The following is a 16,326-nucleotide window of genomic DNA, read 5'->3' as shown; positions in this document are numbered from 1 at the left end:
CTGAAAAAATAAAAATAAATTCTAGCGACACATTCCCTTTAACCTTTCTTATATTTCATTAAAAAATATATATATATGTAGAGAGAACCTATCGGCGGTTGTCAGTTAGCTTGGACCTCTCAGAAAAAAAGTTTGTGTATCATTACAAAAATATAATACTAACTATGAATAGTACTCTTTAAAGTTATATAAAAGAACAGAGTGCTCCATATAGTAGTAAGTCCTGTATAGATATTGAATTGGATAAACCAACTAGTGAATGCTCACCTTGTTGTGATGTCACATTTTGTGGTAAGTACCTGGCCCAAAAATGTCCCCCGGTGCTGTTGTGCTCCAAACTGGGTTCTTCATGCTGAGAATCTGGTGTAGAAGTGTAAACCAAACCGTATTTGGCCTTTAAAGGGGTTGGGGATATATGTGTGATCGCTGGGGGTCCGACCATTGGGACCCCCAGCGATAAGGATATAAAGGCCCCAGAAGTGCTCCATGAGAAGCACTTTGTCCGTGTCCGGCTTGTGTGTCTGGCAGCTCCATAGAAATTAATGGAGTACCGGTCGGGTTTGTGCGCATGCGTAACTGGCGCGCCATTCTTTTCAGACCCCCAGCGATCACACACATGTATCCCCTATCCTGCGGATAGGGGACACGTGTTTTGTGGGATAGCCTCTTTAAAATAGGAGATTTTTCTGTACTGAAGGAAAACTCTACATGGTAAACCTTCTAAATGTTATCAATGTACTTTATTTTTGCAAATAGACAACACGTTTCCATCTGGAACCCACCTCTTCATCAAGTCAGCCATAATTACTTAGTACGGTTGAAAAAAGACATATGTCCATCAAGTTCAACCAAGGGATGGGAGAAAGGAACGGGATGGGAGAAATTATAGGTCTTTGTTTTACCCCTATTGATCCAGAAGAAGGTTTCAAAAAATATTTAAATAAGTACCTAATAAATAAATATACAAATTACCCATAAGGCATTAACCAATATTCCCTAAAAAGGACAAATCCCCTCCTGATCCCAAGTGGCGATCTGACTGGATCAACATTCAAACAAGAATTCTACACATTGACATGAAAAACATTAAATACAATCAGAGTAGAAGGAACTTGCACCGGAACAGTCACTGGTTTATTAATGCCCTATCTTCTAACTAATCTAATAGGCGCTCTGATGCTGATATCTAGTGTAATAGAAAAACGTTTAATATTTGCAACGTTATGAGCATTTTTCTAAATATGCTAATCTGTCCATACTTGCCAAATGGGCGGTAACTCTTTCTTGTCACTCTGGGCTGTGTAATGTTTTCTGTATGATGTTGTCCAATCAGCATACAGCTTCTCCCCCTTCCCTGCCCAGCAACACAGGGTGATCATATAGAAAAAAGCTTCCATTCCCGACTGGTGATATCTCCGGTTGGATCATTGCGATCCTGGTGCCATATGAAAGAGTAGAATCTCGTTTTTCATATGCCACCAGAACCACTGTTCTAGGTGGTCCACAGCCCTAGATATATTTGAAGTGAACCCCCTTCCCTCCAGCCTCAGTCTCTCACACTGTGTGAAGCAGCTTCATGCTGATTGGACAGTGTCAGAGGCTGTGAGGAGGCTCCACCTCCGGAGAATCGCTGGTGTTACCTCCCACTTGGCTAGTATAGCCTCATTTGCCTATTTAGAAAAAAGCTCATAACTTTTAGAATAATAAACTTTTTGGGACACAATTTTCACTAGTATTAAAAGTGTGACAGCGCCTATTAGATTCTCTATGACATAGGGCATTACTAAACTAGTAATAATTACAAGTCAAACAATGCATATGCATTAACCATTTAGTGACCAGCCTTTTTTGGGACTTAATGACGGAGCGATTTTGTTTGTTTCTGGATCATCGCATTTCAAAAACCATACCTTTTTTTATTTTTCCATAGACATAGCCGTGTGAGGGCTTGTTTTTTGCGGGACAAGTTGTGTTTTTTAATGGCACCACTTTAGGGTACATATAATTTAATGATTAACATTCATTAGCTTTTTTTTGCATCTTGAAGTTACCCTATTTACTGTGTGGTATAAATAGCATAATAACTTTATCCTGTGGGTTGTTACGATTACGGCGATACAACATTTTTATGGTTTATGTTTTGCACAATAAAAACACTTTTTTTGTAAAAGTATATATTTCTATGTCACCGTATTCAGAGTCAGAACTTTTTTATTTTTCTGCTGACGTATCTGCATTAGGGCTTATTTTTTGCGGAACGACTTGTAGTTCATATTGTTACCATTTTGGGGTACATACAATATTTTCATTGCTTTTTATTGCATTTTTTGGAAGGCAGGATGGACAAAAAACAGCAAATCTGGAATAGTTACATATGTCCATGAAGTTCAACCAAGGGATGGGAGAAAGGGAAGGGATGGAAAAAACTTTAAAACTTTATTTTACCCCTATTCATCCAGAGGAAGATTCGGAAAAATAAATAAATATGAAAATTAGCCATAAGGCACTAACCAATCTTCCCTAAAACGAAAAATTCCCTCCTGATCCCAAGTAGGAGACAAAAATAAAAAAAGACACGGTGCTATATAGCATAATACTGTGCGAGAATGGTGTATAGACCGGAGGCAAACTTTTAGGTCAGCGCTCACCTGAGGTGATTGTGCCAGTCAGACACGGAGGGTGCCCTCTGCTGCTGCTCGACCTGTTGTGGATCTGTACTGGCAGTACGTCTGTAAAATATATGGCGAAAATAGTAAAAAAAAAACGGATACTACGCGATGTAGATAAAAGTATAAGGTGGTCAGTGGTATAGTAAAAGGGGTTTTCCAAGTTATTTAAAAAATTGGCCACGGTAGGAGGTATGCAAAAAAAATAAAAAAAGACCCATTGCTCAACTCACGGTTCTCCGTCGTTCCAGCTCCGCTCCTTCCCGCCACTGTCACCCATGTGATCGATGCAGCCAAGCACTGGCCTCAGCGCTCCTGTACCGTATACCCACTGAGACCAGTGATTGGTTGCAGCGATCACATGGGTATACGGGCACAACATCGCTGCAGCTATGTCAAAACACAGCGGCAGGTAGGAAAGGAACGGCAGTGCTGGAACAACCGGGATCCATGAGGTGAGCAATGGCTCTTTTTTTTGCATTCCTTCTACATTGGCCAATTTTTAAAATAACTCGGAAAATCCCTTTAAGAGTGCTTTGTTCAGGTACTCCGCACCGGAGCCTTCATCAGGTCCTAGCATCAATACAGAAACGTAAAAGAAACATCACATTTATGCCCAGAAAATGTGGGAAGAACAGGTTGAAACCCGGCTCCTCCTGATCCCTATGGGCAGTCCAGCTGGACCAACATTCAAACAAGAATTCTATATATTGACATAGGAGCTGATCATTTTTTGTTCTAAGAATTGATCTAAACTTTTTTTAAATCCATCTACTGTTCCTGTGGTCGGCTAATCCACAGATTCACAGTTCTTATGGTAAAAAAGGTTTGTCGCCTCTGGAGATTGAAACTTTTTTTTTCTCCAGACGGAGGGAGTGCCCCCTTGTTTTTTGAGGGGGCTTTACATGGAACAGGATTTCACTATATTTCTTGATGGGCCATTCATATATTTATATAAGTTAATCATGTCCCCCCTTAGTCGTCTTTTTTCAAGGCTAAATAGGTTTAGTTCTTTTAATCTTTCCTCATAACTTAGATTCTCCGCGCCCCTTATTAGCTTAGATGCTCTTCCTATCTATTAACTGGAGCCCAAAACGAAACTGCATTTTCTAGATAAAGCCGTGCTATTGCTTTGTAAAGTGGTAATATTATATCACTGTCCCGTGAGTCCATGCCTCTTTTAAAGGGAATGTGTCGCTAGACATTTATTTTTATTTTTTTCAGTTAAACAGTTAGTATAAAAGTGATTACACATTGTTTTATTTGTAAAAAAATTTTTACAAGTCAGGAAATATTATAAAATAGATTCTAATTTATAACATTTCCATGTGCTGGTCACTAGAGGGAGTAATTCCCAAAATTGCAGCATTGGCAATGTGGTAAAGCAACCTCACACAATCCCCCCTCCTTTATCCTGGCTAGTGTCAGGAGAAGGAGGGGGTTGAATCTTCAAACCTCCTACACTGTGTGCCGCCATTTTCTGAGCGAATGCACAGTGTAGGAGGATTAGATACAGTGGTAATCAGACAGTATAACACGAACATACACAAACATAACTTACCTGCTCCTGCCGCCTCCGCTCCTACACCTTGTGTCCTCGCTGCCTTGAACATATGGCCGGAAGCCGCGACCGGAAGTCGTCATCTTACTGTCCGGCAGCGGCTTCCGGTCCACATGAAAATGGCGCCAGATGTCGCTCTACCAAAGACCTTTCTTTTGGTCTGTGTGGGAGCGGCGCATGCGCCGTTCCCACACAGACGGCGTACGCTATAGTGAATGGAACGGCTCCCGTTCGCATTCTCTATGGGCATGTATGTGCCATATTCCATCTCTGTATGTGTCGTTAATGGACATATACTGAGATGAAAAAAAAAATGGCAGCCCCCATAGAGAAGTAAAAGTAAGAAAAAAGTAAAAACTACAACACAATAACACAAATAAATAAAATTTATTTTAATACCATACTAAAAGCAATATTCCCTTTAATACATGACAATATCTTAATGGCCTTTGAAGCAGCTGATTGACATTGTGCTGTTATTTAGTTTATGATTTACAAGTACAGCCAGATCCTTCTCAACAAGTGACTCCCCCAGTATAGCGCCCCCTAGGACATATGATGCATGCAGGTTGTTGGTACCCAGATGCATAACTTTACATTTATCTACATTAAACTTCATTTGCCAAGTGGATTCCCCAAATTGGATTCCCTATATTTAATATATGAACATCTTCCATACGCATAACTATGCTACATAACTTGGTGTCATCTGCAAAAATAGAAACAGCACCATAAATCCCATCCTCTATGTCATTAATAAATAAGTTGAATAATAGTGGTCCCAGCACTGAACCCTGGGGTCACCACTTATAACCGGGGACCATTCAGAGTAGGAATCATGGAGTACGGCAATACCACATATGTGGTTATACACTGCTGTTTGGATACACAGTAGGGCTTAGAAGGGAAGGAGCAGCATTTGGAGCTCAAATTTAGCTGGAATGGTTCGCGGACGCCATGTAGCATTTGCAAAGCCCCTGAGAGACCAAAACAGCGGAATTCCCCTAAAAGTTTTCCCCATTTAAGAAACTACACCCTCAAAGAATTTATCTAGGGGTCTAGTGAGAATTTTGACCCACAGGTTTTTTTGCAGAATTTTTTTAATTAGGTCGTGAAAATGAAAATCGACATTTATTTTCAAACAAAATGTAGGTTTAGCTATTTTTCTTAATTTCCACAAGGAAAAGAAAACACCACAACATTTGTAAAGCAATTTCTCCCGAGTCCACCAATACCCCGTATGTGGTCATGAACTGCTGTTTTGGCTCAGAAGGATGAGCGTCATTTGGCTTTTGGAGCCAAGATTTTGCTGTATTTGTTTATGGGCAACATGACGCTTTAGAATAATAATGGGTTAAATTAATGATACCATTTATAATCCATGGATGTGTGCTATACTTTGATGCACTCCTTTATGCACAGGCCACGTTTGTCGGGGCAGGTGTCACACTGATAAATGGTGTCGCTTCTTCTCTGCCTTTTGTAACACACTTTGCACCTTCTTTTTGGGTCCTTCCCTTTTAACCAGTGGAGGGGATTTCGCTGGGAAGGTGTTGCCCTGGTACAATACAAGGACCATCACTGCTAGAATTACTGGGGCCCTCCCCTTCCTGGATCCCAAATACAAGGGTCCTGAAAAACCACCTCTTCAAACTGAAGGAATGTCCCTGTCCGGCCTGCACATTGGTATAGCACGTAAGCGTTATACAATGCCATCTCTACCATGTGCATGGCCAGCTTTTTATACCACACCTTTTTTTCCGCATGGCACTGTATGGCTTTAGTACTTGATCAGAGAGATCAACACCTCCCCTGTACTTATTGTAGCCCAGGATGCAATCTGGCTTGGGGGTCATTGTAGTGCTACCTCGGACAGGGACAGGGGTGCTGCCGCGGTCAACATATGTCCTTATACTTGACCAGCAACATGTTCTCGCTGTGTAGTGCCCCGCTTTCTCCTTTTCTTAGGGGTTGCCCAATCAGAGTTTTAGAGAGGCCCCTCTGATTTTTGAGCACGGTGCCACATGCTGCAGTTCTTCTAGTGGAGAGGGACTTAAAGAGTCTGTCACCACATTATAAGTGCCCTGTCTCCTATATAAGGAGATCGGCGCTATAATGTAGGTGACAGCGGTGGTTTTTATTTAGAAAAAACGATCTATTTTTACCACTTTATTAGCGATTTTAGATTTATGCTAATGAGTTGCTTAATGCCCAAGTGGGCGTATTTTTACTTTAGACCAAGCGGGCGTTGTACAGGGGAGTGTATGACGCTGACCAATCAGTGACCAATCAGCGTCATGCACTCCTCTCCATTCATTTACTCAGCGCATAGGGATCCTGCTAGATCCTTATGTGCTGTCTTATACTAACACATTAACAATACTGAAGTGTTTAGACAGTGAATAGACATTCCACGGGATGTCTATTCACAATCCCTGCACTTCGTTACTGTTTCTGTGGAAGTTACAGCCGAGGAAGCGTGATCTCGTTGTAACCTGTCATTTACAGCGTAATCTCGCGAGATTACGCGTCCTCTGCTGTAACTACCACAGAAACAGTAACGAAGTGCAGAGATTGTGAATAGACATCCCGTGGAATGTCTGTTCACTGTCTAAACACTTCAGTATTGTTAATGTGTTAGTATAAGACAGCACATAAGGATCTCGCAGGATCCCTATGCGCTGAGTAAATGAATGGAGAGGAGTGCATGATGCTGATTGGTCACTGATTGGTCAGCGTCATACACTCCCCAGTACAACGCCCACTTGGTCTAAAGTAAAACACGCCCACTTGGGCATTAAGCAACTCATTAGCATAAATCTAAAATCGCTAAAAAAGTGGTAAAAATAGATCGTTTTTTTTAAATAAAAAGCACTGCTGTCACCCAGATTATAGCGCCGATCTCCTTATGTAGGAGACAGGGCCCTTATAATGTGGTGACAGAGTCTCTTTAAATAGTGAGATGCTGGTGTAGAAGTTATCCACGTAAGGGCTTATTTAGACGAACGTGTAATACATCCGTGCAACCTACGTGATTTTCACGCGCCTCGCACGGACCTATGTTAGTCTATGGGGCCGTGCAGACTGTCAGTGATTTTCACACAGCGTGTGCCCGCTGCGTAAAACTCACGACATGTCCTATATTTGTGCATTGTTCGCGCATCATGCACCCATTGAAGTCAATGGGTGCGTGATATTCACGCGCACCACACGGAAGCTCTTCCGTGTGACGTGCGTGTTTCGCGCAACAGCTGTAAAAATTATGAATGAAAACAGAAAAGCACTGCGTGCTACAAACATAAAAACAGAGTGTCATAATGATGGCGGCTGCGCGAAAATCACGCAGCCGCGCATCATATGGTGATGACACACGGAACTGTTAAGGACCATTTGCGCGCGCAAAACGCACACGCTCGTGTACATCCGGCCTAAAGGTGGTAACCCTGCTCCAGCAGTGGCTGCACCAAATCCCACACTATTTTCCCACTAACTCCCAGGACGGGTGGGCCGGGTGAATGCCCCCCGCATTCCAGGGTCTCAATTATGGAGTCCTAAACCCCGAAGCCTGTGGGTGTACCCTGAGCTACTCTCGCACAGCTTGTACATTTTAATTCCATACCTTGCCCTCTTACTGGGCAGGTATTGGCGGAATTTTACTAGACTCGTCTACGGCAATGTTCTTTTCGGGGTGTAAACTTGTTTAAATTTGGTGTAGAAATGATCAATGACTGGCCTGATTTTGAATAGGCGGTCGTATGAGGGGTCATCACGCGGCGGGCACTGTGCATTATCATTAAAATGCAAAAATGCAGAATGACTTCAAAACGCGTTTCTTTGACATGATCACGCGGTAAAATGGGTGTTGTATAAAATATCCGTACTCCAGTATTGCCAGTATTGCCTAATCTCCGGCTTAATAATTAGCCCCAAAATGTCATCATGTCTATGCATCTATGGGGGTCCACCTAGCAAATGATGACAGGGTTTTGGGCTATAAATTGCTGGGCGTATAAATATGTCTGGGCCATTAAGTCAATTTTGTAAATTTACAAAATTCTCCGAGAAAAAATAAATTTCTGTGCGGCCGGCAGTCTCAAACCGAAATCCCGAGCTGCCTATGAAATCCAGAATGTGAGGCTCATTTCTCAAGGGGCCGGTTCCACATGGTATCACTCATTTGGGGGAGTTGCCTCGGCTGTTGTCGCCTTTGCGGGGGTCCTTTATCACTGCACGAAGAGGATGACGAGGAGGACAAGAGAAATGGGGCATATTCCTCTTCTCCCTCGCTGGCCGTATTAGTGTCAGAGGCCAAGAGGGCGTTTGCCTCCTCGGCTGAATAGACTCTTTTGGATGATTGGGACATTTCACACAGTGTTTTTTGCCACGGTAACTGCAGCGGAAGCCGCGGCAGAAAACGGCTGAAATTGCCTCTTATTAATTTTAATGGGAAGTGGAGGCGTTTTTTTCCTGTGAGCGACAAAAAACACTTACGTTAAAAAGAAGCGACATGCCCTTTCTTCGGGCGGTTCCATTTCTGACCTCGCATTGACATCAATGGGAGGCAGAGAAAGCGTTTTTTGCAACGTTTTTTGCCTGCGGCGCTCAATGGATGCGGCCGGAAAATGCAGCGGAAAACGCAGAAAGCAACATGCAGGCAGGTCAAAACTGCCTCAAGATTCCAGACGGGATTTTGAGGCAGATATTTTAGGCCTGCGAAAAACTTTGTGTGAACAGGGCCTAAATTTGCGCTATCAAAAATCTTGTGAAACTTCGGTAAAAAATATAATAACCGTCCGTCACTAACTGTAACGTTGTAAATATACGGCAAGGCCCCCTGCACACGGCCGTAGCTGTAATCGCGGTCCGTGATTACGGGCACGGCCGGCCGCGGACAGTCGCCTTATAAAGTATAGGCAGCAGTCCCGGTGGTTGATTACATGCATGTAGCACGTGGATGCTTCAGCCAATCAGAAGGCTCAGCCGCCACATGTTGTATTTCTGGCATTCGTCACCAGTGGGCCCTCTGATTGGCTGCAGCGGTCACATGCATGTAAACAGCCACCGGGACTGCTGCCGGAGCGTCAGCGCTGGATCACCGGGGACAAGGATAGGTAAGTATTGCTTTTTTGTTTTATTTATTTCATTTGCAGCCCCTAAGAAAAAAAATGTTCACTTCCCGGATAAGTTTAGTTACGGATCCAGTATAAAAATACTTTCCTCTTGAATAGGAATCTGATGAATAAGAAATCAACACGTGCGGTTTTTGGCTGCGCGTCAAAAAAACACAGCAAAATCGCACCGTGTGAATACACCATAAGGTAGCCAAATACCACACTGAAAACATGAATGCATTTTTAGGGTCAGTTCACACTGAGTTTTTTTGGCGCTGATTATGAAGCGGAAACCGCGTCAGAATCAGCGCCAAAGAACATCAGAAATCGCCCCCATTGATTTCAATGAGAGGCATAGGCGTTTTTTTTTTTTTCACCCGCAGGTTTTAGCTGCTCACGCGAAAAAAAAAAAGCAACATGTGCTTTCTTGCCGTGGTTTTCGCCTTTGACTCCTGACCCAGAAAATAACTGCGGTACTAGTTTTTTTTAGCGTTTTTTTGCCCGCGGCCCTTGCATCAGCTTTGTTGGCCACAAGCAAAACACGTGGAAATATATGTGCAAACAGCTCAAAATCTGCCTCAAAATGCCTGACGGAATACTGGGGCAGACTTTTTCTGCCTGTAAAAACCTGTGTGAACAAGGCTTACGATTTGCGAAACCGCGTTAAAATCGCATGCGGTTACCGGACGCGCGGCAAAACCGCACCACATCCATACACCGTGGCTACCATTTCACCAGTCTCCCGCACGTTTCCTCTCCACCTGGAAAAGCATTCTGTCCCGCTTATTTTACACGGCCGGCGGCCACCCGTGTCTGCCCATACACACCGGAAGTGGTGGGGGCGCTCTCTCACATCGAGTGATAATAGACACCAATTAACCGGAAGTCGCTCGCTTTGGCGCGGAAGTGTCGTGCTAGTTGGCGGCACGTTTTTCTATTCTTTTCGACCGTCGTAAGCCGAGTGCTTGCCGAAGCGAGGTGGGCGGCTAAAGTGCAACGCTAAGAGATCGGCCAGGAGCCTTGCGACCGCCAGGAAGCTCCGCAACATGTCCCTCACGTGCTTCAGTAAGTTGCGGGCGCCGTGCTCACAGTCCGTCTCGCGCTAGCGGCAGTGTCGCGTCATTTGGGGGTCAGTGCACGGGTGTCCGGATATTCCTCCGTGCCCCCACAGCAGATCCTCCTCTATCTCGTCTTTCTGATGTGTGCGAGATCAGTCTGAACTCCGGTTTGGTGTGGAAGATCTTGTCTGTCCGCAGATCCTGGACATCAACCTCATGGTTATTGGCAATTCCGTTTTTGGGCAACCAGTTCCTGACCTCGGGGCCAAGTACTTATGGTCCTATTACGCGGCTCGATGTGGGCTGCGTAAACGATCGCCGATCAGCGTGAGGTCGTTGATCGGCGCTCCTTTCACAAGGATCTATGTATGGGGACGAGAGATCGTTACTATGATCGTTCGTCTCCGTTATGTTTACATCGGGAGTTGCGGTGCCGACAACGATAATATACGATCGGCCGATGAGCGTTTGCTCGCTCGCTGACTGATCGCTCTATTTACACGGGGCAGTGACCGGGAACGAGCGGTCTGAATGCTCGCTTGTCCAATAATTGGCCCGTGTTTACAGCATTTATAGGTGGAGTTGTACTTGACATCATTATTGCGGTGGAGACCCCCGCCCGCCCCCCCCCACGTGTTTTGTCGTTTCTCTGAATACGCTGCAGAATGAGATTGCTGTTCATAGACGTCGTATACTTCCCTCGTCCCCCTATAACACCGGCTTCTCTCGCGCGACCGCTAGTTTACGTTTACCGCTGTTCCGTCCGAGGGGGAGAGGATCGAAAAATGAACCGGAAAGCAGCGGTTCCGTTAGAATTACCATTGATTTCAATAGTAATTCTTTTGTTTCAGCTGCGTTCCGTTTGTCTCCGCTCGCTAGGTTTCCGTTTTCTTCCCGGAAGCAAAAAAAACCCAGAAAACCTAGTGAGCGGAGACAAACGGAACGCAACTGAAACAAGAATTACTAAAGAAATCAATGGTAATTCTAACGGAACCGCTGCTTTCCGTTTCATCTTACCATCCGCTCCCGCTCTGACGGAAGAGAGGAAAACGTGCACTGACGCTAGTGTGAACTCAGCCTAATACGTGTCTCACAAATAAACGTGTTATTTCTATGGAGGGTGATAAGTGGCTGTCAGAGACCCCGCTGGCGCAGCTTATCCGGGCAATAAGATTGAACAGGTTGAAATCCATCCTTTTAGATTACGGTTTCCCGTTACAAATGATGTTCTGGGGGTCTTTATTGAGACCAAAATGTCATCTCTATGGTCTGCTTTAAAGAGGCTCTGTCACCAGATTTTGCAGCCCCTATCTGCTATTGCAGCAGATAGGCGCTGCAATGTAGATTACAGTAACGTTTTTATTTTTAAAAAACGAGCATTTTTGGCCAAGTTATGACCATTTTTGTAGTTATGCAAATGAGGCTTGCAAAAGTACAACTGGGCGTGTTTACAGTAAAAGTCCAAGTGGGCGTGTATTATGTGCGTACATCGGGGCGTTTTTACTACTTTTACTAGCTGGGCGTTCTGACGAGAAGTATCATCCACTTCTCTTCAGAACGCCCAGCTTCTGCCAGATCACGCTGTGACGTCACTCACAGGTCCTGCATCGTGTCGGCCACATCGGCACCAGAGGCTACAGTTGATTCTGCAGCAGCATCAGCATTTGCAGGTAAGTAGCTACATGGACTTACCTGCAAATGCCGATGCTGCTGCAGAATCATCTGTAGCCTCTGGTGCCGACACGATGCAGGACCTGTGAGTGACGTCACAGATCTGCACTGCCAGAAGCTGGGCGTTCTGAAGAGAAGTGGATGATACTTCTCGTCAGAACGCCCAGCTAGTAAAAGTAGTAAACACGCCCCGATGTACGCACATAATACACGCCCAGTTGTACTTTTACTTTTCAACACGCCCAGTTGTACTTTTGCAAGCCTCATTTGCATAAATACAAAAATGGTCATAACTTGGCCAAAAATGCTCGTTTTTTAAAAATAAAAACGTTACTGTAATCTACATTGCAGCGCTGATCTGCTGCAATAGCAGATAGGGGCTGCAAAATCTGGTGACAGAGCCTCTTTAAGGTCCTTTTAGACAGGACAATTATCGGGCAAATTAGTGTTCACAGAACGCTGGTTCCCGATCACTGTCCTGTGTAAATCGGTCATCGATCAGGCGATTAAGGAGCAAACGATCGGCTGATCGTGTCATTTGTGCATCCGAAAATATTATCGTTGTCAGCAGCCCATCCCCCTGTGTAAACAGAGACATGCTGCCAACATAATGTATGAGAACCGGCGATCGGAGTAATGAGCGCCGGTCCCTGTACATACGTCCTTGTGAATGGAACAAACGAGCGCCGATCAACATGTAAGAGGACCCTTAGGCCATCAATACACATTAGATAACTGTATTCGGCCGTTGGGTAACGATTGGCTTGATGAAGACGTTCGGGTATATCAGGAATATAATGTGAATATAATGTGAATATAATGAATATAATGAATATAATGTGAATATAATATGAAAATCCACAGCATGTTCTAATTTCCATGCAGCATGTCGATGATATTTGTTTAACCCCTTGCTGCTGCAGACCGTTTTGACATTCCTGCCTCGTTTTTACAATCTGACATGTCACTTTATGTGCTAATAACGTTATAGTGATTTTACTTATCCAAACGATTCTGCGGCTGTTCTCTTGTGACACATTGTACTTTATGTTAGTGGTAAAATTTGGTCGATTAATTTCCCATAGGTCTACTTTATGTTGGCATAGTTTTTTGAGAGTTCTCTTTTTTTTTTTCGAGGACGTTACAAGGCTTAGAACTTTAGCAGAAATTTCTTCCATTTTACATTTTTTTTTTCCCAAAGCTTATTTTTTTAGGGACCAGTTTAGTTTTGAAGTGGCTTTGGAGGGGCCTTATATATTAGAAACCCCCATAAATCACCCCATTTTAAAAACGGCACCCCTCAAAGTATTCAAAACCGCATTTAGAAAGTTTCTTAACCCTTTAAGTGTTTCACAGGAATTAGAGCAAAGTGGAGGTAAAATTTCATTTTGATTGTATACTTTTAATCTTAATCCTTTTTTTTCCTGTAACACATCAAGTGTTACCAGAGAAACGCAACTCAAGATTTATTATCCCGATCCTGACCTTTTTAGAAATATCTCATATGTGGCCCTAGTGTGCTACTTGACTACAACACAGGCCTCAGAAATGAAGGAGCACCTAGTCGATTTTGGGGTCCACTTTTATTAGAATATATTTTAGGCACCATGTCCAGTTTGAAGTCTTGTGGTGCCAAAACAAAGGAAACACCCCAAAAAAGACTAGCTCCTGGCTGTTACAGCAGGGTATGAGCTGTGTAATATACAGCTGACACCCGGCGGTGGTGGAGCGGACTCCGCTGCTGAGCCTGCGCCGTCACCGTGGCATGACTGTACTGCGTTTTCGTTAACCACGTCCCGACAGCGCCGTATGTATATATGAAGCATGTCGGGAAGGGGTTAAATCTCACCCACATGGCTAGTACTGTAATCCGTGGCGGATTCTTCATACGCAAATCCGCAGGGAAAGTGTGCAGGGTGGGGGGGGTTTAAGGTCTTATGAAACCCTCTGATTTTTGTGTGTGCTCTTCTTTTTACAGTCAGTAATGAAGTCACAGATCGGCCTTGTGTGTCTCCTCTATCGGGTCATGTGTTTGATAGACGGCTCATTGAGAAATATGTGGCTGAAAATGGGACCGATCCCGTAACTAATCAACCATTGAGTGAAGATCAGTTGATTGATATTAAAGGTCAGTTTTGCTTTATCTATAGAAACGTAAACCCTGTAAGGCGACATGAGCCGTAAAAAACACGCGTATATCTGTCCGTGTGCGTTGCTTTGCGTGTGGCGTGTTTTTTACGCACTTGCAAGCACTTTTTTTTTTTTTCCAATGTAATTGATGCGTGAAACTTAAACCGCATACGCATGTGCGTCCGTGGTTTTCACGCACCTATTGATTTCAATGGACGACTAGGTGGGTGAAAAGGCACTAATATAGGACATGCGGTGAGTTTCACGCAACGGACACTCGCTGCGTGAAAAACAACACGTGTGAATAGCCCCATTGATGTCAATGGGTCCGCGTGCTGTACGTTGTTTCAACGCCCAGCACACGGACGAGAATCACACTCGTCTGAACGAGCCCTTAGGCTACATGCACGTTGCGTAATTTGGTGCAGAAAATCTGTATCAAAGCCGCAGGTAAGTTCACGGATAAAATCCGCATTTAATAATGCATTTTCTGATGCATTTTTTTATTTTTTTTACAGCGGATTTTATGCTGCAGATTTTTTTTGCATTTTTTTTTATAAACTGCGAATATTAAAATATGAACCGCAGGTCAATTTACGCGTGGAAAAATTCTGCAACGTGTAGATGAGGTTACGTAAAATCTCACTTGCTTTGCTGGTCTTGTATTACGCTGCGCGTTTGTCATTCAGTGTATTTGGTGTAACTTTATAAATAGTTTTTATTAAAAATTTGTTTTACTTTCTGAGATACAGCTGCTCTGTTACCTCTATACAGAGCAGCTGTATCTTTCGCTATGACGTGAATCAGCCTGTCCCGCAGACCTGACGGGTTCGGTGTCAGCGGGTCCTGCGTGTCTCTGACTCACCGGATCCACCTGTAATCGATCACATCTAATTTATGAAGTTAGATGTGATTGTTAACGGCTCGATCCCACGCAGGACCCGCTGACACTAAACCAGTCAGTCCCGCGGACCTGACGGGAGCAGGATTTAGCGAACTGTACAGCTGCTCTATATAGAGAATACAAAGCAGCTGTATCTCAAAAAGTAAAACCATTTTTTATTAAATATTTTCGAACGTTGCACCAATCACACGGACCTTTTTATTTTAAAGCCATTCAAAGGTTTTCGAAGCTAAGACATTTGTTCTTTTAGTACAATTAACAGTGGAAGGTTTTGCCCCGTACGTAAGAAACCGGTTTTGTTATAAACCCATTGTTTGTAAGTTCAGATCTCTGATTGTTCAATGTCATTTACCTCCTTTAGTTGCTCACCCAATTCGTCCAAAGCCGCCTTCAGCTACAAGTATCCCAGCGATCCTTAAGTCCTTGCAGGATGAATGGGTGAGTATTTCCCTGGCGTTTTAAAGGGGGATTACCGACTTGTAAACATTTTTATTTTTTTTAACCCCTTGACGCATTATCACGTACATGTACGTGATAAGCTTCATAGGGCAGCATGGAGCGCGCTCACGGGCCCCGGGACTGCCTTCACTCTGCCTCTGTTAAGCCGTGCCTCCGGCATGACTAAGCCGAAGCCTGTAAAAATGCCAATATACTGCAATACATTAGTAAGCAGTGTACTGTTCCAGCGATCTAACGATCACTCTTTCAAGTCCCCTAGGGGGGCTAATTGAATGTGTAAAAAAAAATTTAATAAAGTTGTTAGTAGTGAACAAAAAATTTAACGTTCAAAACCCCCCCCCCTTTCCCATTTTTCCTCTGAAGTAATATAAAAAGTAATACAATTGGTATTGCTACGTCTGTAAAAGCCTGAACTATTGCAATATACCATTATTTAACTTGCACGGTGAACGCCATGAAAAACAGGATTTTAATGAGTGTCTGTCACCACATTATAAGTGTCCTGTCTCCTACATAAGGAGATGGGCGCTGTAATGTAGGTGACCGTAATGCTTTGTATTTAATAAAACTATCTGTTTTCACCACTTTATTAGCGATTTTAGATTTATGCTAATGAGTTGCTTAATGCCCAAGTGGGCGTATTTTTACTTTAGACCAAGTGGGTGTTGTACAGAGGAGTGTATGACGCTGACCAATCAGTGACCAATCAGTAACATACACTTCTCTCCATTCATTTAGTCAGCGCATAGTTACACTGTGGTGTTCA

General features: G+C 43.6%; 2 protein-coding genes across 2 annotated transcripts in view; one reads left to right on the top strand and one right to left on the bottom strand.

Moving 5' to 3' along the window:
* TIMM10 (translocase of inner mitochondrial membrane 10) overlaps positions 1 to 10,097 on the bottom strand; it is a 101,033-nt gene extending 90,936 nt beyond the window's left edge. Inside the window, exons 1-2 of the mRNA XM_075841880.1 lie at positions 9,986 to 10,097; positions 2,649 to 2,729 (exon numbers count right to left, since the gene is read on the bottom strand). The gene's annotated coding sequence lies outside the window, so the exon portion shown is untranslated. The remainder of the gene's footprint in view (positions 1 to 2,648; positions 2,730 to 9,985) is intronic.
* Positions 10,098 to 10,207: 110 nt separating this feature from the next.
* Positions 10,208 to 16,326, top strand: part of PRPF19 (pre-mRNA processing factor 19) — a 45,565-nt gene continuing 39,446 nt past the window's right edge. The window contains exons 1-3 of the mRNA XM_075841877.1: positions 10,208 to 10,403; positions 14,046 to 14,195; positions 15,463 to 15,539. Of these exons, the coding sequence (XP_075697992.1) occupies positions 10,385 to 10,403; positions 14,046 to 14,195; positions 15,463 to 15,539 (246 nt within the window). The 5' untranslated portion in view covers positions 10,208 to 10,384. The remainder of the gene's footprint in view (positions 10,404 to 14,045; positions 14,196 to 15,462; positions 15,540 to 16,326) is intronic.

This window comes from Rhinoderma darwinii, chromosome 11 (assembly GCF_050947455.1).
Source record: "Rhinoderma darwinii isolate aRhiDar2 chromosome 11, aRhiDar2.hap1, whole genome shotgun sequence".
Lineage (NCBI taxonomy): Eukaryota > Metazoa > Chordata > Amphibia > Anura > Rhinodermatidae > Rhinoderma > Rhinoderma darwinii.
This window is presented reverse-complemented; position numbering and strand designations above follow the sequence as displayed.